General features: G+C 34.5%; 2 protein-coding genes across 2 annotated transcripts; one reads left to right on the forward strand and one right to left on the reverse strand.

Annotated features, from left to right (window-relative positions):
* Positions 1 to 450: 450 nt before the first annotated feature.
* Positions 451 to 7,295, reverse strand: LOC138305172 (store-operated calcium entry regulator STIMATE-like). Its single transcript, XM_069245592.1, has 7 exons — positions 6,872 to 7,295; positions 5,914 to 5,962; positions 5,402 to 5,497; positions 4,937 to 5,058; positions 4,641 to 4,753; positions 4,259 to 4,342; positions 451 to 3,303 (listed from the first exon to the last, which is right to left on the reverse strand). Exons 1-7 carry the CDS (start codon positions 7,041 to 7,043, stop codon positions 3,067 to 3,069), a joined length of 873 nt encoding a protein of 290 aa, XP_069101693.1. The 5' UTR covers positions 7,044 to 7,295; the 3' UTR covers positions 451 to 3,066.
* A 244-nt stretch (positions 7,296 to 7,539) lies between these two features.
* Positions 7,540 to 24,682, forward strand: LOC138305176 (scm-like with four MBT domains protein 1). The gene is made up of 16 exons (XM_069245600.1): positions 7,540 to 7,650; positions 11,380 to 12,320; positions 12,532 to 12,629; positions 14,854 to 15,094; positions 15,423 to 15,511; positions 16,046 to 16,286; positions 16,539 to 16,636; positions 16,865 to 17,117; positions 17,631 to 17,713; positions 17,971 to 18,254; positions 18,547 to 18,605; positions 18,766 to 19,003; positions 19,472 to 19,647; positions 20,418 to 20,869; positions 21,170 to 21,328; positions 21,535 to 24,682. The coding sequence occupies exons 2-16, from the start codon at positions 11,429 to 11,431 to the stop codon at positions 21,673 to 21,675; spliced, it is 3,504 nt and encodes a 1,167-aa protein (XP_069101701.1). The 5' UTR covers positions 7,540 to 7,650; positions 11,380 to 11,428; the 3' UTR covers positions 21,676 to 24,682.
* The last annotated feature ends 535 nt before the right edge of the window (positions 24,683 to 25,217 follow it).

Genomic DNA, 25,217 nt, shown 5'->3' on the forward strand with positions numbered 1-25,217 from the left:
CCAAGAGACACATATACATGTACACGTGACAAATACCAACATGCATATACCATGTGAATACCGGAAACTGACACAATTACCAAGACACATACATGTACATGTGACAATATACCAAGACACATACATGTACATGTGACAATATACCAAGAACATACATACATGTGACAATGTACCAAGACACATGTGTGACAATGTACAAATACATACATGTACATGTGACAATGTACCAAACACATACATGTACATGTGACAATGTACCAAGACACATATAATAACAAGTGACAATATACTGAGACACATACATGTACATGTGACAATATACCAAGACACATATACATGACATGTGGCAATATACCAAGACACATATACATGTACATGTGACAATATACTGAGACACATACATGTACATGTGACAATATACCAAGACACATATATACATGTACATGTGACACATACATGTACATGTGACAATATACCAAGACACATATATACATGACATGTGACAATATACCAAGACACCTATACATGACATGTGACAATATACCACGATTATTTTTACTTGTATAGGTTTCCTCCACCAACTATTAAACATGGTGTGATATTATATAACTTGTGTGGAGCTTTCATTTGAAAACAGAAATACAAAGCATGTTTTATTTCTATTTTGAAGTGCATCCTGTTCTTGACAATGATCTTAAAATGAGGCCAGTGTGGACAAAACCGATATAATTCCTTTAGCCTCTAAATTGCAGAACATTATAACCTAAAGGCATACTTGTATTGATCTAATAAATTTAAAAAATATATATACCTACCAGAGTTACTTCCCTTTATTTTACTGCGTCGGTACTGGCAGAGTGAAACAAAGGGATAATACAACTCTGATACTTCAGGATAATGTAAACAATTTTCATATCGGATTTGATATATTACTGTTGAATACATTTGTATTGCAATAAGTTAGTACAGCAGTGAGGGTATGAACACCATAGAGTGATAGGTGTCCAATGACAACAACCAATTAACAGGTGACATGGGGGACAGTACACAAAACTCATAAAACAACAATTTGACGAACTTGTAAAGATGCTATGTATTGTACAGTGACATTCAAAGTAGACATGCTAAATGAAATGATGAAATTTAATTTGTTTGATTAAAGACAAATAAGTAGTCACATTAATGGAATTTCTTCCCAATTCAAAATCTAGAAATTACAGAAATAAAGATGACTCTTTGACAGTAAATTAACAGATGATGGATTCATATATGACGCAAAGATACATTTAAAGTATTGTTGACTTTACGAAAGTTGAATATAAAAACAACTTTCAAAATTGAAATCCCTGAACAAAAAGATAATTTTGGCATTAATAAAAACATTTACATGTAGCAAATCTGGATTTGTATGTGATCCAACACATTTAAAAAGAAAATTAATACTTCATGAATCTTAAATCACTATTTAAACAAATTTCTTAAATACAGAGTACATAAAGAAAAGTGAAAATCGCTCACAAACAAACTCTTTACTTGAAAATGTAAAAATGATAAAGTGAATATATACTTTAATGGGAAATTGACAAAAAGTCCTTTGAGTTATCTATGTAATTATGATATTTTTGAACATATCATCAAAAGTTTGGTATAGACAAAGAAAATATTTTAAATTAAAAAAAAATTCTTACATGAGTTTGACTTTGGGTTCTATTTTACGTTAAATTAGAAGTAAAACCTACCGCGGTAGATAAAAATAGTACCGATCATGTAATACTTAGAAACATTCTACTCCCATAATCATAAAGCTTGGTTGATCAATCAAAGGATTAAGTACTACAGCACAATTATGAAGCATAAATGCTTATTCTTTTCTTCATTGCACAGATGTGCTACATTATGTCGCACAATGTTTATTTTGGTCGACACATGGTATGAAAATGTTTTAATATTTGTAAAATTTATAATTTGATGTAACTTATATGATATAAAAACATTCACGTAAATATGTATTACATACTGAGAATATGCATTAACAGATTTATTGCATTTAGGGTAAGGTTAAAGCTGTCATATTGAGTCAATTACTGTGTATATTAAGCCCTATATATTAATATGCAATAATTATTACAAGTACTTTTAGATATAAATACTATTTGGGGTACACATATACATAATAATCAACAAATATGTATATTATATATAAATATACACTTAATATTCCATGCATTGACTATTCATGAAAATATAACATTTTATTTCATACATATCTTTAGCACGTCCTGCAGGCAGACATGATGACTGATAAAATCATCAATTTTGTAATATCTTCAATCAGTTGTAAATGCACAACCATATCATGTTAACCCAGTACACAAAAAGTATGAGAAAATGATATCTTTTTTTTTTAGAGAACAATGTAGAATTTAAACAATACGATGAGAGAGGCATGTTTGGTTTAAAAGCACACAAGGCAACACATACAATATATCACAAACAGGAGGATGTTTACAATGAGGTGTAAAATAAATACATGAGTGAAGATGATGATTTATACAGTATTTATAGCATGTACTAGTTGTTACACACGAGTGCTTTGTGGAGAGGATTTTTAGATCTTCCAATTAAAGTCTCCTTACTAGAACTAAGATAGGGATTAAGAAGGATGTTCTCACTGGCAGCTGATCTGATAGTTTTACTGGAAGGTTGGTCCCAAACCTGAATATGAATCTTAAAAACAAGATATAGTGTCTTAACATATCATGTTAACAAGTCTAGTGAATATTGATGACACACCAGGAAAATACATTGACTCATGTTCATTGTTTGAATTAAACGGGATGGGAAAAAAATTGAAAATGTATAATTCCGCTAAAATTTGTTTAGCTACTTTTTAATCTACATATAATGGGAAACCCTTCTAGTATTTAAATCGTGGCTGTACACTTTAACTTGTTTTATTTTACCTCAATTTTACACTACAGTTAGATAGCTGAAGGTAATCAAGTCATATTTGTAGTGAAGGCTTTATCACAAAACGGCAGCTACAATGAATGATGAAAGGTAACACTATGTAATAAGTCTCTCTGTCCCGTCAATACGGCGTCGTGCCTCCCCTTCCTCGTCTGTAGACACCAGCAGATCGGATTCTATAAAGTCTTCAGCTTTTTCTATTCTGTTGTAACAGCGCACTTGTTCAGTCGTTTTGTAGAACTTCACTGAAGGATCATTATCACTCACATAAATCCTTTTGGTACCTTTCATTTCTCTTTTCAAGAAGTTGTCAACCACCCAGAATATAAAAGCCTATAAGAAAGTAAAATACAGACAATTAATCACTGAAGCAACTGAATTATAAATCAAAACTGAGATTGTAAGGCAGTGACAACAATTTTATAATGCAACGATTGCAAGCATTCAACAGAATTGGATGTATCATCGGCAAAGTAATTGAAACAGCATCACAGATTTAAGTAACTGCATCACAGATTTAAGTAACAGCATCACAGATTTTTCTTGGACATTTTTGTTTGGGTTGGAAAATATGGTTTATGTAATGATATTGTGACACAACCAAATATCAGCAAGTTGTGTAACAATATAAGTGGTCAGTAGCACTAATATACCCTTACAATTCTACATTACAGAGAAGGCACTTCAGGTAAATGAACATTGCATGGCGTTTCTGTTTGGTTAGCCCAGGAAAACTGGCATTAGATTAGATTAGACTGGCACAAATAGATTGTCAACGTCTTTAACAGTGACCTTAATTTCGACCTTAAACAAACTCCATTTCATGATGGTAAGGAAAAACTGTGCTGTTGGAGACCAGTTTGAAGTTTGAATGGTAAACAATACATGTAATAGCTATAGAAACAATTTTTTATTTTAGAAACAATTACCTTGACCTTAAAAGCAATTCAAAGTAAAAGTATCAAAAGGAAAATCTAAAATGTACATTAAGTGTAAGTTTCATCTGCCAAAACGTATCCAAGTAATTGTAGTTAGTAACAATGACCTTGACCTTTCCACCTCACCATAGTATAGAATTATAATGTGTTGTTTGGAATACAGTATGAACATAGATATGAAATCTGAGTTTCATGTGCAAAAAGGTACTAGAGTACAAGTAACTACCCCTATTATAAATAAGTAACAATGGCCTTGACCTTTCCACCTCACCATGGTGATATCTATAATGTAAAAGCTGTTGTTTGGTATACAGTGTGGATCTGTAGTGTTTGTAGTATCAAATGCTTACATTAACAATCAGGGGTATGATAAACATGACAATGATGAGTTCGATATGAGGATCCTTCACTGGAGACATCAGAAATGACCGTACCTACAAACAATAAGGAAAAGATCAATTCATCAACCATTTATAGGTCTTGGCTCTTGTGAAGTCTTTATAACACTGTATACAAAGTTGAGAATCCAACATTGAGATAGGACAACAAGATTTAATGCCCCTTGTTTTATCATCTCATGCCTTAGTCTGGTCAGAAATTTCAAGTCAACAGATGTTTTAGACCTGCAGAATTTAGCTAGGCATTTATATATCACTTTTATCAGAAAAACGTAAAGAAAAAATTGTTGTTATCCTTAGATTTTTGTAAAACACCATAGAAATATATACTTACATCTTTCCAGAAGTCAAACTGCACCAGTAGAGTCATAAGGAACTTTTCTAGTATCATGACTAAGATATATAGACCACACTGTCCCACCCAAGCACTACATTCAGGAGGATTACCTACAAATCAAGATTCAAATATTTGCATATCACTTTTATCATGTTTCTCACACTATTAAAAATTTCAATCAACAAGAAATCTCACAAAATTATCTTTTCCTCCATATTGGTAAAGATACTCAATGTATACGACATATTTAATACATTTTCTGATATGTTTTGCCATTTCACCTAAAAACTTACCATATTCTCCAAACTTGAGTGACTGGTAATTGTATTTTTTGACAACAATTTGGGTAAATTTAAGACCTAGGTAAACCACAAAAAGTCCTATGGTAGAATCCAGCATAAAACTTATAAAATACCTGGAATGAAATAAATACAGTACTATTAAATATCACTTATAACAAGTGAACAACTGACTATAATCACATATGATACATATACAGTTATGAATAAAATTTACATCATCCAGTACAATATATATGGTGCAATAGCTGTGAAATTGCTATAACCTATTAACATTGGAAAAAAAATCATTTAAAACAAGTAATTTACAGTGTCCATTTGATCAAGCAGCACCTTAAAACTGTAAACAGCGTCTGCATCAATCACATGTTGTGGTAAATTATTTCACATACATTGTATCTACTATACTTTGACTAAAGAAATGAACTGATTTCATACAAAATGCCTTTATTGCCTTACCATGTACATGGATCACCTTGGAAGATATCGGCCAGTAGAACATTGGCAAAATGGATGACCATTGCTCCAAACGCTTGTTTGGATGTATCAAAGGTCCTGAAAACAAAAAATAATGATAAAACAATTGTCTTAGTCTGAATTGTTCTGTTACTGTACAACTTTTGATATTTGTCTTTAGCCAATTAATGTCACAACTATGGGAAATAAGTGAAAAACAGATAAGCAGTAACAAGAAGTAAAGTATTAAATGATCATATGTTTTTATCTGTAGGCATTGATCCTAACAAAAATTGCTTATGGATGGTCAACAGGGCAGACAGTCAGTTACTCCAACAATGTTAGAAGTATAGCACGACGAGACATCCTTTAAGCAGACAGTCAGACCAAAGGAAGGACAGACCATCACCACATGAAATGCTATTCAAAATATTATAGATCATTATCTGTTGACCTGCGACATTTTAAATAACATAAATTATTAAATCAAGTGATATATAGTGATCCATACTTACCATATCTTCCAAGGTCTACGCTCATATTTTGGCTCACAGTATCTTTTCACTGAAAGTAACAAAAAAGACTATATTCTGAAAAACACTTCAAATTTGAATTTTTATAATTCAACAGATGTTATCAGACAACTGTAGAACATCTTTATATAGTTCAGTTATCCATATGTATGTATATGCCGTGATAAAGGAACAGACTGCCTTGAAAATTTGACAATCTATTTTGTCAACACAGTTGAAAATGCTTCCTTCCTCCAATCCATGTTATATCATTTGATACATAGTAACCAAGGATTTATAAGTGAGAAGGATTCGTGACTGTCTCTTTACATTACTAAACACCACGAGAGACGCCTATGAACTGGGAATAAAAATCATTTTTCTCAACAAATATTTGTCTCATCGAATCAAACAAAACACCAATGTAAAGTTTATTAAATTTCACAACGTTTATCACTTGCTTTAAGGACGGAATATTTAGAGGATATGTCTTAAATGTGTGTTAAAAAAATATGACAGCTCATGAAATGTCGGCCCGCTTCAAAAATTAAGACGGTAACCCTCGCACCCGCAAGCTACATCAAAGGCTGCGCCGGCGGATATCAAAGGAAATCAGTCGTCGCCCAACGTCATGGTCAGTGCACAAACACAAAAGCTCCTGCCTAGTACTTCTCCAAAACCCAGTGTGATTTATCCTTCTCATATACGTCCTTGATAGTAACATACATGCCCCTCCCCTTTTTCTTATAGAAAGGAAATAATTCAACAAGATTATATTTTCATATGTTAACATCTTTGGGAAATGGGAACTTTAATAGACAGTTCAAAAATACCAATTTCAACAAAAACATCAACAAAATAAGTCACTATGTATATGTGACGAATCAGATACATGTAATAGGCCTACATTTGTATACTAGTCTAGTGATCTTGGCCAGAATCTACAATGTCTGACGCTTACCTATCAGTGAAGTGAAAGCTAGGAATGCCAAAACAGCTTGAATCACTAGTCCTAAAGGTCCCATCAAATCTCCTGTGTTACAGTGGTCATCCATATTTAGCCGGTTCTCGTTCACAAGATCACTGTGATTTAAATTAGAATTCGTTGCTAAGATTGGCATATTTTGGCTCATACCGCCTGACTCACGGCGAACTGTCAAATTTTATCATCGAGGAGAAAGCAAACGAATTAGTCGTTTGCTCTACCAAAGTTTTAAACATTTCATACCGTCAAAACAATTTCGTGGTAACGTGGCGCTAAACTTGCCATAACATTGATTTAGCATGTGTTAATCTATTTATCAAATAATCAATTATCATCTTCAATAAACATCATCTTTCACAAACAGGAAGCAGCACCATGTGTTAGAACTTAGCATGCGCAAAGCCCCACACACAAATCTCTAGAGTTATGCTTGACTCTATGAAAAGGTCAGTGGTCACCCAAACGGTGAAAAAAATAAAATATTATTTCCAGATTCAGCTTGAAAAAACAACAGCAATCTTTCGAAATACAACAATATTTAACGCAACAAAGGTGACGGTTCATTACCATTAATTGTATTTTGTTGAGTTTCTGCATTATCGTGTTCGCTACATATTATTATTTTCCGAATTAGGATAGAAACTGTATAAATTACGCTGCGCATGCGTAGAGTACCTGCTAGATGCCATCTTGAATGTGGAAGTTGGAAAGGAAAACAGATATTTTACCGTCTCAAATATGCTGTTAAAAGCAATGCAAGTATTTTTTCTTTTAATTCTGATATTTTGTATTATCTACTTCACACATTCCTATATTTTTTCTTCTGTTATTTTGTGTTTTCGTCACGAAATAAGCATGTCATATTTGATCTCGCTGCCTCTTTTAGGTCTATACATATTCATGACCCTTTTCAGTGGTAAAACAGGGATGCTTATCGACATGTTTCATTGCAAATTTTAACAAGAAAATTATTTTATTTTGATGCATGCACAGCGGAAAAGGTTTGAGCAATTATAATGCACACTTTGAAATCATTTGTTACATTTTAGATAGTTGAAAAGTGTTTTTATCTTGGAAAATACATGGCTTAGTTTGCGGTGTTCTAAGTTCTATTTTTAGAATCACCGTTTTCAGTAGAGCGGACATTATAATTTGTTTACAGCACTGAAAAAGAAGAAACGGTAATTATCTCATGTTAAACAATTAAGTAAACAACATTGGTTTATTCGAAACTGTTCCTTGTATTGGCATGTTTAAAAATCACGTTCTTTTCTCTTGAGATATAAAATAAATATTTCAAAAGGAAAAAATGTTCACGTTTAATGACCTTGCAAAATATGTTTTATGACATAATTTTTGATCACCTGAACGTGTCAGCATAAAAGAAATGTTTCTATTTTGTTAACAATTGATTACTTTTTAAGAAGACATGCTTTAAATACTAGATGTATTGATGATGTACATTTTAAGGGGTATTTTCATGGCAATTTTATAAAAAAATAATTCTTGATTACTAAAATATATCTACGTTGTATATTAAATTATGTAAATGAAGTTACTCTGATTCAAAATTAATTTCAAAGGCTAAAAACTTGTAAAAAATATATTTATAATGTTGAAAAGATCATCAGCTAATTATAAATCAATTAAATTTTTCTCTGGAATTAAAAATTAAATTAAATTATTTTTTTTCAACATTCCAATGCTGTACCTGTTTTAACAGAAAATTTCCAGAATATAGGATTTTTTAAAGGCGAGCCCAGAACACTATGTTTCAAGTTTTAATAAGTCCTGATACAAAAGAAAACAGAAGTTTCTCAAAAATGTTGGTGAGTCCAACAGGAAAAACATGAGTTTGGTTACTCATCTAATGGCATGTCTTGTAAATCACTATTTCCAATTTAAGATATATATACAGATCATAAGATATGTTGTAATTGAACATATCTGGATGTTAAAAAGTTGTTCTCAAATTCTCAAAAGAAATGAAATAAAAAAGCCAAAATGATTTTGTAATAAAAAAATGAACTATTATTCTTTTATATATATATTTTTTTAGATTATGATTCATGTATATATATATATATATCTGTACATGTAATTTTAGTCTTTGTTAAATACATTGTTGCACATTTCTTTTGATTGTGAAATTGCAGTTGTTGAATCTTCAATTTAATGGAAAAAAATATAAACAGAAGCCCATCAATTTTAATCTTTATTTGTTAGTAAGGTAATGTTTTGAAATTGGATATACTTTTATCATATCTCATCACTTTAATATTTCTTTATTTGAAATAATCTATATGTGGTATACTAAAAAAAATATGAGTGAATTAATGTACAAATTTTATTTTGATATAACATTTATAAATACCTATATCAGTATCTGCTATTTCAGGAGAACAAATTCCTCATTATAATGTATAACATAATAAAATCCTGAAATTATAATTTATACTATTTATTCATTGGTATTTGGTATTCATTGGTATCTTGAAAACACCTTTTGAACTTCTTCTGTTGTTATTTTTCGGGTTTATCCAAATTCCAAGATGGCCACAATGACACCATATCTTATTAATTTCTGTTACAACTGTTGCTAAGGTAGTCAGATGACCATTTAGGCCCTTGATCCTCTTGTTCTAATTGCATTTTAAACCAATTCTCTCAAAATTCTTCGAAATTTACTGTTACATCTTTGTGAAATTTTATCCATAAATATCGTAACACAATATATTGATTGATAATTGGGACGTCTAGATCAACTTGCATTAAAAGATTTAAAGTTTTGGATTCACCCAAAATTGTTTACCTGTGTAACCTGAAACTGGCAATGGCATATAGGTATATATATACGTAGCTATAGTTTGATTTGAATGTAAAAGCATAAAATAAGCAAAAACAAAGATAAATGAATATTTCTGTTTTCGCAAAGTTGATATAATTTGCTTCCATTAAATACCAGTTTACTATGATTTGTTATATGGTCTCCAATCAGAATATTGGGATCTTGTTTGTATATAGAAATCTGTATGAACTCTGGTTTGATACACATTTAAATTTGTATAGAGGATTTTTTATAACTATACACAATTGTATTTTATTTCCTTTTGTTTTACATATATGCTAAAAGGGGAGATAATTCTACTGCAAAAAATGCCTGTCAAACTCTAGATGAAGTGAACTACAGCAGAATAAATCAAATCAACAGGCTAGGTGTATTGGATATAAATCCTGTGAACTGGTAATTATAACATCTCATGTAAAGGTCTAGGGTACAACAGTGATGCATGCATGAGCAAGTTGAAACTTGTTATATATAACATTTTTTGCCTATCAGTACTAAAAGTTGTGATACAATCACTGTGATATTTGAAAGATATTTTTCAAGAACCTAGATTACTTCTGTTGTGAAAGGTTGTTTCAGTTGGGATGGTGTATATATGACTTATGTTTGGATTTGTGTTACACAACAACATTAAATTAAAAGATATATAAATAGGAACAGTTAATGTCTAAAAAAAGAAATGGGGGGGGGGGGGTTGTACTTGACTTTGCAGAAATTGCAAACAATTATACAATAAACTCTACATTTCATGAAGTTGGATTTAAAGATATATCTGATTTCACAAAGGCTTCTAAATAATCCTATTTGATAATTAATTATTCTTGTAATTATGATGTCAATTATGTACGGCAAGTCACATATCACTTTGTATGAGTAATATATGTTGTACTCAAGAGGAAATATACCTGTTTTAAGCATTGTTATAAATAGTTGTTTATTGGTTTGAAAACAACTTGCCTGTTCAATGTTCAGATATTAGTTTCAGAATGATCAAATGAAAAGTTTTCTGTTACCAATAGCCCATGGTGTAGCTTAGATGACATGTCGTATTCATTGAGACAGAAACCTGTTGTTGGATTACACAAAGTCCGGTTTCTACCAAGTGGTTTTGATGGTGTGACTGACTTCTTGAAATCCGGACCATAGTTTACTGTAAACTTAATATTACATCAGCTTTGTATGTGCCTTGAAGTGTACTATATATACATGCATGCATTCATTATGTTAAGTAATCATATATATATATATAGAGAGAGAGAAGTATATATACACATATAGTTTAAATATATATGGTGCACTGGCCACCAGACTTTTGTAGATTTAATTTCTCAGGTAGATGTTCTAAAGTTATTTCATATGATCAGCAAATTTTTTAAACACCCCATAGGCCTGGGTCCTTAATGAGTCGAATACGGTAAAGAATATTAACTTTAGAGAATTTCATTTTTGTGATGTTTATTAATTATTTCACCAAGAGATAAATATCTAACATTTCAGGCTTAAATTTGCTATGTATGATATTTGGAAACTTATTAGACAGTGATAAAAACGTACTTTGACCCTGACCCATATGGATAAATGAAAATCCCTATGATAATGAGTTGAGTATTAACAATATTGCTTATTACATTTATAGGACCAAGACCAAATGATGTTGATATGAGCTTCATCTGACCAGACTAAAAATGCAGAACCATCCGGGTCAGCATGTCAGTCGTCCAGGGTCGAGTCCAATCCAATTACCAAATTCTCCACTTTTGTCACCAAACCCGGGAGTGGCAAATTTCTATCAACAGCTATCACCAGGAGGGACAATGAGGGGCCCCATGACTGTACAATCCCCAATCCCCGGGGGTCAGATTCCTCATCTAGTCCCTAGTGGAGCATTCCGTCAGCCAATGCCAGGCCAGCAGATCCTTAGTCCCACAACTCCTATCTCCATGGGGATGCCACTCAACTCCAATATTTTTCAATTAACAACTATGGCTGGGCCAACTCCAGTGTTTGCAGCTTCCCAACAGGGTATGACACAGTTCCAGCCAATCTTTCTGAATGGTCAGCAAGCGGCTATCCTAAACTCTGTGCCGGGTAGTCCTGGTGGTATCGGTATCCTGGGTACCGCACAGACTAGTGGTATACCTGCAGGACTGTTTACAACAGGCCCGCCTCCCCCGGGGGGCCACAACACTGTACCAACACTGCAGCATCAACCCATCCAGTATCTAAATGCACCGATATCACCAGCTAGTCAAGGTCCTCCGTCCCGGCCGGGATCTTTCCCCGGGACAGATACAGAAATGCCTACTGACCTGAGTAAGAAGACTCCATCAACATCTAAAAGTAATACTCCCGACCTGCCACCTGCTTTAGTCCCAGTCACTAAACCAAATACTCCTGTTCCTGATAAATCAACCGTAGACACCAGCAAAAAGGATGCCAAGGAAAAACCAGCTGATGACACCACTACAAAGTCAGTCTCCGACAGCACCAGTAAAAACTTGGAAACGAAGGGAGATAAGTCCAGCTCACAAAATAGTTCCAAATACGACAAGATTGACACAGCTGATTATACACAAGGTAATTAGATAGATTCCAGTGAATTTATTCTTACAAATCAAATGAAAAAAAACTAAACCAAGTAGAATAAGCTTATTTTCTTTTAAGAATATCATCAAATCGACCAAATTCATTATGCCATATACAGCTTGTCCTTAACCACAGTCTGCTACTTTATATATGTGACCTTAACAGAAACTTTACTAAGGTGATGTTTGTTTGTCTGCTCCAGATGGTGTACCAGTGGAGTATGCTGAGCCTGACTTTGTATGGGAGGAATACCTTCAGGAAACTGGGGCCTCTGCTGTCCCACCTACCGCCTTTAAACATGTAAGAAATGGTAGAGTGTTATCTATCAAGTTGCAGGACCGTTACTATTACATCTCAGTATATATATACCAATAGATGTGTTTTCTGTTATGATAAGTGATTTACTTTTATGAGTCAGAGGTTTACTGTTGTTTTTTCCAATGGCTTCTGATTCTAACTACATGTAAAGGTACACATTTTTTTTTAAATTCTTCTAGATCATGTTATTATCCCCCGCCCAACGAAGTTGGCGGGGGATATACAAATGGGTTCCGTCCGTCCGTCCATCTGTCGATGCGTCCGTCTGTCCGTCCGTCGTCCGTCTGTCCGTCAACATTTCCTTTAAATCGCTACTAGTCATAGAGTTCTGCATGGATTTTAACCAAATTTGGCCAGAAACATCCTTGGGGGAAGGGGAATAGAACTTTTATAAATTTTGGCTCTGACCCCCCGGGGACAGGAGGGGCGGGGCCCAATAGGGGAAATTGAGGTAAATCCTATAAATCACTACTTGTCCTAGAGTTCTGCATGTATGAAACCAAATTTGGCCAGAAACATCCTTGGGGGAAGGGGAATAGAACTTGTATAAATTTTGGCTCTGACCCCCCCGGGGACAGGAGGGGCGGGGCCCAATAGGGGAAATTGAGGTAAATCGTATAAATCGCTACTTGTCCTAGTGTTCTGCATGGATTGTAACCAAATTTGGCCAGAAACATCCTTGGGGGAAGGGGAACAGAACTTGTATAAATTTTGGCTCTGACCCCCCGGGGACAGGAGGGGCGGGGCCCAATAGGGGAAATTGAGATAAATCGTATAAATCTCTACTTGTCCTAGTGTTCTGCATGGATTGTAACCAAATTTGGCCAGAAACATCCTTGGGGGAAGGGGAACAGAACTTGTATAAATTTTGGCTTTGACCCCCCGGGGACAGGAGGGGCGGGGCCCAATAAGGGAAATTTAGGTAAATCCTATAAATCGCTACTTGTCCTAGAGTTCTGCATGGATTGTAACCAAATTTGGCCAGAAACATTCTTAGGGGAATAGGAACAGAACTTATATAAATTTTGGCTCTGACCCCCCGGGGGCAGGAGGGGTGGGCCCAATAGGGGAAATAGAGGTAAATCCTATAAATCGCTACTTGTCCTAGAGTTCTGCATGGATTGAAACCAAATTTGGCCAGAAACATCCTTGGGGGAAGGGGAATAGAACTTGTATAAATTTTGGCTCTGACCCCCTGGGGGCAGGAGGGGCGGGGCCCAATAGGGGAAATTTAGGTAAATCCTATAAATCGCTACTAGTCTTAGAGTTCTGCTTGGATTTTAACCAAATTTGGCCCAGAAACATCCTTGGGGTTAACAGAATTCCTATAATTTTTGGCTCTGACCCCCTTGAGCAGAAAGAGTGGGGCCCAATAGGGGAATTAGAGGTAAATATTCAAATTCCTTCAGAAAAGAAACAATGAACCTTACTAGGCATTACAAACCAGGTGAGCGATACAGGCCCTCTGGGCCTCTTGTTTAGCAGGTTCATTTCCGGAGCATAACTCTAAAACCAGCAGAGATATTTCCACAAAACTTCATAGACACATTCTTTTTAGGCCCTTTATGACACTGTCATTGTACTAGTTATAAACAGGTTAATAGTTTTTCACCTATATGCTTCACATTCATAAAACTATTCACCTTGCTGTATCTGCCCTTACCAGAAAAGAAAGAAAAACATTTTGATTATATTCGTGGCAGTGTTATTTGGTGGATGAAAGAAAATACGAATTTAAAACTGCGGTCATATTTGAATGATATATGTATCTTAAGACATTAGACAACACAGACCTTGAATTTAATACTGTGTGGAGTAAAATATTTTTAAAAAACGAGAAAATTATCGCCAACAAATGTCAGGCTGTATACCTGATTCAACAATTGCAGCCCCGCCCTACTTGAATTATACTCCATCTTTCTTTAGCTCAACTTCCTTTTTCCTGTTTTTTTTCATACACATAAGTCTCCACAATCAAACTTACTTCAGCTTTGATATCTCCATTGGCGGGGGATCTGAATGACTATGTCCTTGTTGATTTTAAGATGTGCACTGTGAATATGTAATATGTTATTCTCCAGTATAAAAAAGTCTTTTAATTTCATCTGTCTAATTAGTTATGCCATAGAATGAAGGTAACATATAATGCCTGTAAAATGTCAGTTTTAAATAGCAATGAAATAAACAAGTGTTAACTTTATTACAGGTTGAATGCAGTCTTGAGAGTGGTTTTGTGAAAGGTATGAAGTTGGAGGTTCCTAATAAATGTCACACAGACACTTACTGGGTAGCCTCCGTCATCATGACATGTGGACCGTTACTACGGCTACGGTATGACGGTTACGAGGAGGACACAACAGCAGATTTCTGGTGTGACCTGATGACCTCTGAAATCCATCCCATTGGCTGGTGTGCTCAGAATAACCAGATACTGCAACCTCCAGAAGGTAGGGGTCATCTCTCAGTGAGATTGAGAGGGTCAGTTAGTTAGATTGATAAACAATAGAAAGTCAGCTGGTTAACAGGTATATAATGAAACAAAAGCTACAATGTTACAGATGAAAATTTTCAGGTCAATGAGCATAAATTATCATTTCAGACCAACGATAGATCAGGGTGACCAATAGAACACTATAGGTAGTCTTTTACAAACGATAGATCAAGGCCTTTTGGATTCCCCATTATAAGTGTACATTTCAGAAGGCTTCAGCATTTATCTTATATTTGACCACATTGTAAACTTTAGTTTTTACTCTATTAAATATTGATTTTCAGCCATCAAGGACAAGTTTGAAGATTGGAGAGAGTTTTTGGTAAAATCTCTGACTGGAGCGAGAACGGCCCCTTCCTATTTACTGGACAAGGTATGTATACAATAGAACTGCTTGTATCCTCAATATCACAGGTGTTACTTTCACTGCCGTTATTTCCTCCCCATGGACTATGTGATAGCAACACTGAAGACTGTATCCTTGATATCCCAGGTGTTACTTTCACTGTCATTATATCCTCTCCTGGACTATGTGATAGCAACACTGAAGGCTTTTTATGCACCAAGAGATGAGCATGTTGTTTGGTCTTTCGATTTACATTAAAGAATCAAATAACAGTACATATTAAGGCTTTGAAGGAAGTCTTTGCAAGCATAAAGATATAAAAACAGTGATGGTAACCCTTGGAGTATCGATGATATAATGACGGTGAGAGTAACTCCAGGAGTATAGAGGATGTAACAACAGTGATTGTAACCCCTGGAGTATTGAGGATATCATGACAGTGATAGTAACCCCTGGAGTATCGAGGACATAATGACAGTGAAAGTATGATAATTTTGGAAATCATTACATTAAATGATTATGAAATTGCCGTGTGTTTATTTTAATTGTTTAATGTTTTAGACAACTGGCATTACTCCGATTGATCAGCTCAAACAAGGAATGAGACTAGAACTACAACACCCTATTAATCCTATGGAGATATGGCTAGTCAAAATTATAGAAAATGTCGGTGGTCGACTGTATCTGAGGTTTGAGGGAGCGGACACGGCAGCCAATGATTTCTGGCTGTTTTATCTAAACCACAGACTACATCCTATTGGCTGGGCCAAGTCTAACGCATACAGATACAACCCACCAAAAGGTATCAATAATGAATTCTAATAGTAGTATCTCGGATACAATCCACCAAAAGGTTTCATTTCTGAATTCTAATAGAAGTATCTCGGATACAATCCACCAAAAGGTATCATTCTTAAAAGAAGTATCTCCAATGATTTACATTAGTTATCTGAATGAGAGCATGTGTCAAATTCATATTTATTATTTTTTATTCAATTAATTTCTTGAACATGTCAGTCTCATTGTATTTTCAACATAATGTTGTCTTTTTCAGAGCTCTTCAGTGAACACTCTGAACAGGAATGGATGACGATACTGGAAAAAGCTTTACACGAGTCTGAGAATATGATATTACCACTGGCCATATTCAAGGTATATACCTAAATCTGTATAAAGAGAATATCATATTACCACTGGCTATTCATTTAGAAATATACTTTGAAAATATTTCCTACCTTTAGAGGAATTAAGCTTTATCATTTAAACTAATAGATGTACTCACCTTGCATGAACATACCAGTAGATGATACGGAGCAAAACCCTGTTAATGGCTGTTGGCAACATTTTCTCTAAAGATCATATCTATTTATCTGATTTCAGGATCAAGTAGAAATCGTCCATCATAGTTTCCAGAAGGGATGGAAACTTGAAGCCCTGAACCCGATCACCCGTAACCAAATCTGTCCAGCTACCGTGGTGGACATACTCGACAAGAAGTACTTCCTGGTGGAGCTGGATGACCTCCAGTCGACGGATCATCCTCGTATACGGTTCTCTTGTTACTCCGACTCCAAATGTATTTTTCCTGTCAACTGGTGCCACTACAAAGGACTCAGACTCACTGCTCCTAAAGGTAACATCAGTGTATTATTGTTGTGTGAAATCAATATATTTTATGTTTCGTGGTTTTCAATTTTTGACCAAAATCAATGAATGGAAGTCCTCAATTGATCTTTTTGATAAATATATACATATAATGTTATATATGTCATGTAAGTTTATGCATTCATAAAAATCATACATGTATTCAAGTAAAGTCAATTTATATCAGTCATTATTTATTCCAAAGCTCAACACATGATAAATCTGAGTACAAACACAGAACATACCGATAATAGATTATAAGGTCGAAAGAACCACATGTTATGAATAACATCACTATTTTCACTTATGTCAATCAAGATTGGAAAACGCATGACTGTACATTTTCATAGGTAGTAATTATGCAGCTTCAAAGATACTGGAAACTAGGATGATTGGTACCTTTCTGCAGATAGTCGGAGAATAGCCTCAGAATAGGATAAAAAGTTAATTTATTAATGAGAAATTCTAAAGCATCATGGTATTATTATTTCACTGATTACAGGTTGGCCTAAGGTAGATTTTAAATGGAATGAGTATCTAGAATACAGTCGAGGCAAGGCTGCTCCTGAATCATGCTTCAATCTCGTAAGTGTTTTCTGAATTTTATCTTTATTTTAGTACAAAGTGGAAGAAATAGTTAATGTTATTTTTAAGTCAGGAAAATTAGGAAAAATAACACTTTTCTAATTTAAAGATGTATTTGTTAGTTTAAGAATAATTTCATTAGATTTCATTTGTAGGAATCATTTAAGATATATGATGTTTAAATAAGTCAAAGGAAAATATCTTGCTATATCAAATTGTCTGCGTTTTTTCTGATAAAGACTTGTTCTTTATTCCAGGACAAACCTGAGCATGAGTTTGAGAGAGGTATGAAATTAGAAGCTGTGAATCCTGAGAATCCTAACCTTATATGTGCTGCCACCATCACTAAGATAGTGGAGCCACTGGTCTGGGTCCACCTAGACAACAGTGCCCGCGTAGTAGCTAGTCACATAGAACATGTCGACTCCCACAACCTCTTCCCGGTAGGCTGGTGTGAGAGTAATGGCTACCAACTAAAACCGCCCAGGAAAACTGGACTCAAGGGCCGTCCACAGAAACGGGTGGCCGTGGTACCGCCAGGGTAAATCAATATTTTTCTGATAGTGGATGTTTATTGTTAAGAAATCATGTGGTTTTAAACTCTAACCAATCAATGAACTAAAAGGTTTGTCTTTTCTGAATGTCAAAACATGACATGCTCATTAAGTCTGTACAATCAACTATCAGTTTATGAACTTATATTTCAAGAACCTGAAACTGGCTGTTATTTTTTAATATATTTTGATATATATTAAATTATAATTTTGCAAACATTTGAAATTGATTGAGGAAAGCTTGCTATTATTGACTTAAATGTTGTTTGAATTTTCCAGGCTCCCAGACAATCTCACTGATGAAGCTTACACACAGCTGAGGAATGGGGACAGTGTAGGTAGGTAACATACGGATATGGAGGGCTGATATGATTCTGCAACTTTAGCAGTCTTTTATAAGGCTATACATGTACCAGTAAATAACAAAATGAAAAGAAACCTAAATGAAAAAAAAGAAATAAAAAACAAGTGTTAACAGGACTTGGTTTGTGTTGACAGGAAATGCTTGGTGTCCAAAGATTTACTACAACCACCAGTGTTTCTCTGGTCCGTACCTCAGTAAGGGTCGGATAGCGTTACTCCCAAAGTGTGTCGGCCCCGGCCCCATCTCCTTGGTGATGAAGGAGGTCCTCTCTATGCTGATTAATGTGGCCTATAAGTCGTGCCGAGTCCTACGGGAGCTCCAGGTAGAGGGTAAAATCAACCCTAATATGATGCAGCAGTCCCTTAAAGCCAAGTAAGTAACACTTGTATGTGGAAATGACGAGTGGTCAGGTGAATTCCAGGCACTCCAGCTGTCTCCAGTTTCCTCCCACTATAAGACTCTTCATGCGTTCACATCCTGGTCATCAAAAGTTATTTGTATAAGCTTAAATTATATAATATGTTTCACAATTTATATAAAATTAATAAAGTTTATGTTTTATACATTTAAATCATTTCCATGTATAGAATATAAACTTTTACAGTAAATTTCTTCTGATTTTCTAAAGAACAATAATTCAATCAATGTTTTATTTCTTGTACATCATAATGTTCAGTGTCGGCAAAATTAAAAACAAGTTTTACTGATTTCATTGTAGATTTTTATGCTTAGATTTTGTTTCCTTTAGTATTTGGATGAAAACAAAAAGCAATTCAGAAATGTTCTTTTTAAATTGAATATAAACTTTGAAATTCACTAAGATCCTAAACTCTGTGACAGGTATAAGGGGAAGAGTTACCGTGCGATGGTGGAGATCTGTAGAACCACCGACCAACTAGAGGATTTCTGTCGTTCCATTTGTATCAAACTGGAATGCTGTCCAAACCTCATCAGTCCAAACTTTGTTAACGGTAGCTGTCCCGAGGCATGTGCCCAACTTACCAAGACCAAATACAGTAAGTTATTGGTAGTGTCTCTAACCTCATCAGTCTAAACTTTGGTAACGGTAGCTATCCAGAGGCGTGTGCCCAACTTACCAAGACCAAATACAGTAAGTTATTGGTAGTGTCTCTAACCTCATCAGTCTAAACTTTGGTAACGGTAGCTATCCAGAGGCAAGACCAAATACAGTAAGTTATTGGTAGTGTCTCTAACCTCATCAGTCTAAACTTTGGTAACAGTAGCTATCCAGAGGCGTGTGCCCAACGTACCAAGACCAAATACAGTAAGTTATTGGTAGTGTCTCTAACCTCATCAGTCCAAACTTTGGTAACAGTAGCTATCCCGAGGTGTGCACCCAAGTTATTTGGTCTATTGGGGCCATGATGGCCAAGTGTTGAACATGTCCTGTTATATCACCCCAAGCCCGTCTCTCTGAATTGTGAGTTTGAATCCCATGTTGAGCATTTGTTAGTTACTGACCTCAGCTCAGTAATTTTTCTCTGGGTACTGCAGCTTTCCCCACTTCCTAAATTTGGCACATACTTAACTGAACTTGGCTGTTAATTGATGGAATTTTTTGCACAAAAGTAATTGGATCAAAAGATTGTTTAATTCTGCAATCATTTAATTTAAAATATAGCAGCAAGAAATTAACTTTGAATAGTGAGTTTCACTTAAATGAAAATGACAATGTGATGAGAGTATGAAAAGTGAAGTCTTTTGTGTTAATACTCAGACAAGTTGTATATATATATATATATATATATATATACCTATGTTGTAGCTTACTATTACGGGAAGAAGAAAAAGAAGTTAGGTCGACCACCTGGTGGTCATACAAACCTGGAGCATGGTCCTAAAAAACCTGGAAAGCGAGGCAGACGGAGAAAGATCAGACTTTTACATCTGAACGAGGCACCAGTTGGTATATTACCGAGTCTTGATAAAGAGGAGGACAATGCAGAGGAAGATAAAGAAAGCGTAGCTAGTGACACCCACACTGTCGACAGTAGTGGTACAAATGACTCTACCGAGAAAATAATCAAACGTAAACCAGGCAAATATAACAACAAAAGGAAATATACTCATCACCTTCCCCCGCCGTCAGAGATTAAAACACGAGGTGCTAAAATGCCAAAATACAGTTTTGAACGACGAACTCATAAGAAGATTCTAATAACTCCAGGATCTTCTCCTGTGAAATCCATGAATCATGGCAAAGGTCAAAGTTCTAAGGTAAGATTAAGGTCAAAGTTGTAAAGTAAGAGGCTACTTAAAGGTCAAAGTTGTAAAGTAAGAGGCTACTTAAAGGTCAAAGTTGTAAGTTAAACAGCAACTCGGCATCTCAGATAAACAGAATAATGAAAAATATGACTAAAATAGATATTTAGTTATTATTGTGTGGGCTAAAACTTTAAAGTCATAAGGTACAATACATTATGTTATAAAATTAAGTTTTTATACTGTATACATACTTTATATATCTGTGATCACTACTAATGCAATAGTCAATAACCTGTCCCTTTCCACACCTAGCTAATACATTCCCACACTAGAGCAATGAAGGAGGAGAAGAGAGAGCCTAAAGAAATCCTACATCTGGAATCTAACCCCCTAAACTGGTCAGTCACCGAGGTGGTCAAATTTATCAAAACTACCGACTGTGCTCATCTATGTCGACTCTTCAAAGATCAGGTATATTAGATCGTGTATATTTGAATTTTCACAAAAATAGCAGAGAACATCTTCATTTTCTGTTTGATTAAAGTTTCTTGTGATTTTCTTTGTGTATATATATAAATATCTTTGTCACTGGCAAAACTGCCATCTCCACAAAGTACCCATCCCGTATTGTTTAATATGTATATTTTTGTCAAATATTTTTTCTCTCTCCCCCACAGGAGATTGATGGCCAGGCTCTGCTGTTATTGACCCTGCCCACTGTACAGGAACATCTGGAACTTAAACTTGGACCAGCCATCAAACTTTGTCACCAGATTGAAAAAGTCAAGATTGCATTCTATGATCAGTATGCAAAATAGTTTACTGGCTTAAGTCCTGCTTCAAAGTGTGCTGAAGATAAATTTAGGTGGCATCAGTTAGTCACTCACAACGAAATTTACAACTCAAGTAAATATATTTTTCCAATTTTTCCAATATGCCAAAATCTACTCAATTAGCATACAAGAAAGGTTTCTTGGTGTCATCACTGCACGGTAACTGTTACGTTGTTTAATCAGTTTTGAGATTACACTGTGGTGTTAGGTAGCTATAACCTTTGAACGTCCTGGACAGATTGTAACAGGAAATACTACATCATAATATATAGTGTGCACCTAGTCCTTACTGTGAAGAGAGAAATCTGTCCTGTTTCTAAGTTGATCAAGATCCAGAAATCCAGTTATCAGTCCCACTCTGTGTAGGGTTGTCATCAACAGATATATTGAGGAATCGGAAGATTTTTTTTACGTCATTTGCTCAATAGGAAGGACTAATCATATAGGTAGATAGCCCATTGGAGAGCTGGACTCTTTGGAAGTGTATAATTGTATTGTAAATATCTGAATGAGACATGATGAAGGATATTTCATATCATACCATTCATTACATACATGTATACATATATATGTAATGTTAGGCAAGCTTTGAAAAACCTTCTTTGTCCTGTAAACTAATTCAACAGCTTAATAGATTCACATAATGTTTAAGAAAAAAACATGTGATTCATTTTAGAAAATTTGCTTGATTCATTTCAGTTTACAATATGTGTTTGCAGAAAGTCTTATTTCCAAATTTTTAGCCAAATAGTCTTTGTCAAAGACATTTTTCGCAGCTTACTCAAATCACAGTCTTGCATTTTAAATGATAAGTTTAGATAATGATCAACTATTAAATAGATAATGTGTCAAGATGAAATCACACCATTAGTTTTAATTAATTTTTTCAATCATGTTTGTTGAATTGATTATTTTCAAAAAATAATACTGTATCATATTTACACCTGCTTTGAATGCAGCGTTTCAGAGAGGTGCCGTAAAGTTGATGAGAATTTGTGCCATTTATAGAGCTCTATAGCTCTAGTTATCAGAGTTTGGTTATAGCATATACTTGCCATAGTATGTGCAATAAGTCCTTCTTTACTGCATGGTGCAGGTTTAATTAAGCATTAGAACAAGTAACATTGTGTTGTTCAATGTTTTATGAAATGTTGTTCCTCTCATATCTATTATTTTCTCTCTCTCCTTTGTCTGAAGTGCTTTTCCTGATAATGTCTGTGATGTGATATTAGATTGTGTTTATCAGTTTCTATATGCTGATTTAGACTCTTTTACACTTTCATCTTTCCTACTTTGGAGATTTATTTAAGGATGAATTTGAATCACTGTTGAGCTACTTAGTGAAACTAAAGTCAGTACTATTGTATTTAATTAATATCATTAATAAGGAACAAAGACCTAATTGTTTATATTTGTTGTATACAGTTTGTATTATTTTGTTTAGAAGTATTGGTGATCTCAGCTTGTGTTGTACATGTATCATATACTTCAAACAACTTTTGATTATTGAATTTCTTCGAATTGTTTTATTTACTAACAAAATGCATAAAACATCTTCTAATTATTTTGATGTCCCACAGTTTACTAAATATGATTTAACATGTCTAATGAAATTTTTATGTTAGCTGCATCATTTTTGACTGACTAGGCAAATCACTGAAGTTTAAATGATTCTTTTATGATAATCGAGTCTGTAGTCTGATAATAAACTATTTTGTTGTTTGCAAAAAATCATTAAAAAAAAGTATTAGTAAAACATTATTTGTTAAATCATTGAATTTAAAATTAAGAAAAATTGGAAAAAGAAGTAAAGAAGAAGAATAGCATGTGCATGTATATAAATGTAAGTTTTATATCCATGTTTGGGTAGTTCATGTACACACAATTTATACTGTTCAAACAAAGTTCTCTGCTCTTATTGGGTGGTAATGATTGTTACATCAATGTATTTGTGATCGTCTCGCCATATTTTTCAGCAAAAACAACGCCATTTTCACAATCGACATTAATGTAATAATCAAAACCCACCATCAGGAGCAGATAACTGTGTAGATTATTGTTGTATATAATGGTGATTTAGTGAGAGAAAGACATGATCTGTTCTTAGTGTGCCAATAGTTCCTTTGTTTTTGTTTTGTTAATTTATGAGCTGTTATGAGGGTTGTGTACAAACGTACACAGGTTAATGTGTATGGACAGCAGTGATCAGAGTGAACAATATCTGTGTTAATAGTTTATATAACGGTTTATTGATGAATGTTGGGAATTCTGTAACGGTTTGTTTTATAATTAGAGGGAAATGACATGTGTTATTGATAATTAACATAGGATATATTGGTGTACTGGATTAATTTGTTTAAAAGTGATAAAATTGGGTATTTTCCCTTTTATAAGTGCTAAGCAGTGTCTCCAATCGAAGTCTAATGGTTTTTACTCACACTGTCTATATAATCTACATTATTAATTAATTAATTCATAATCATATTTTATTGATCTATTTAATTACATGGTATTGTGAGTTAGTGAATAATCATAACTATATGATAAATCCACTCCAATATTAGCTAACACAGAATTTGATGAATTTAATAAATGCTCTGAAAAGATTTGTGGAATTTAATTAAATGGTGTACATGTATCTTATTTCATGTGTTTGTCACTAGGAGAGTAGACAATAGAAGTGTATGGGTAGTTGTGAAACGTGTACAGACTTAATGATGTTGTAAAAGATTATACAGCTTGTTATTGGTACCAGTTGTCAACTTATAAAGGGGACTGAATGTATCACATCACATCAGCTTGGTATCCTCTAGGCATGTGTTTGTTTAACTTTTGAAGTGTTTACTAATCTGATTGATTTTAGTTATAATGTTTCTACTGGAGCATGATTTCTGTGGTGGAATGGGTTTCCTGAACATGTGGAGGATTCATGATCTAGTAGAGTTGTACAGGGTTTCCTGAACATGTGGAGGATTCATGATCTAGTAGAGTTGTACAGAGGGAGTTGTTTCCTGAACATGTGGAGGATTCATGATCTAGTAGAGTTGTACAGGGTTTCCTGAACATGTGGAGGATTCATGATCTAGTGAGTTGTACAGGGTTTCCTGAACATGTGGAGGATTCATGATCTAGTAGAGTTGTACAGGGTTTCCTGAACATGTGGAGGATTCATGATCTAGTAGAGTTGTACAGGGTTTCCTGAACATGTGGAGGATTCATGATCTAGTAGAGTTGTACAGGGTTTCCTGAACATGTGGAGGATTCATGATCTAGTAGAGTTGTACAGGGTTTCCTGAACATGTGGAGGATTCATGATCTAGTAGAGTTGTACAGGGTTTCCTGAACATGTGGAGGATTCATGATCTAGTAGAGTTGTACAGGGAGCATGATTTCTGTGGTGGAATGGGTTTCCTGAACATGTGGAGGATTCATGATCTAGTAGAGTTGTACAGGGTTTCCTGAACATGTGGAGGATTCATGATCTAGTAGAGTTGTACAGGGTTTCCTGAACATGTGGAGGATTCATG

The sequence above is a fragment of the Argopecten irradians genome, chromosome 12, assembly GCF_041381155.1.
Source record: "Argopecten irradians isolate NY chromosome 12, Ai_NY, whole genome shotgun sequence".
In the NCBI taxonomy this organism is placed as follows: Eukaryota; Metazoa; Mollusca; class Bivalvia; order Pectinida; family Pectinidae; genus Argopecten; species Argopecten irradians.

Excerpts from the sequence above, each read along its gene's own strand:
- LOC138305172 (XM_069245592.1), bottom strand. The coding sequence starts at position 7,043 with ATGAGCCAAAATATGCCAATCTTAGCAACGAATTCTAATTTAAATCAC. Across the intron at positions 5,059-5,401 it reads CAAGGTGATCCATGTACATG|GTATTTTATAAGTTTTATGC; the intron begins GTAAGGCAATAA and ends ATTTCATTCCAG. Across the intron at positions 4,343-4,640 it reads AGTTTGACTTCTGGAAAGAT|GTACGGTCATTTCTGATGTC; the intron begins GTAAGTATATAT and ends TATTGTTTGTAG.
- LOC138305176 (XM_069245600.1), top strand. The coding sequence starts at position 11,429 with ATGCAGAACCATCCGGGTCAGCATGTCAGTCGTCCAGGGTCGAGTCCA. Across the intron at positions 15,512-16,045 it reads CTTCCTATTTACTGGACAAG|ACAACTGGCATTACTCCGAT; the intron begins GTATGTATACAA and ends TTAATGTTTTAG. Across the intron at positions 16,287-16,538 it reads CAGATACAACCCACCAAAAG|AGCTCTTCAGTGAACACTCT; the intron begins GTATCAATAATG and ends TGTCTTTTTCAG.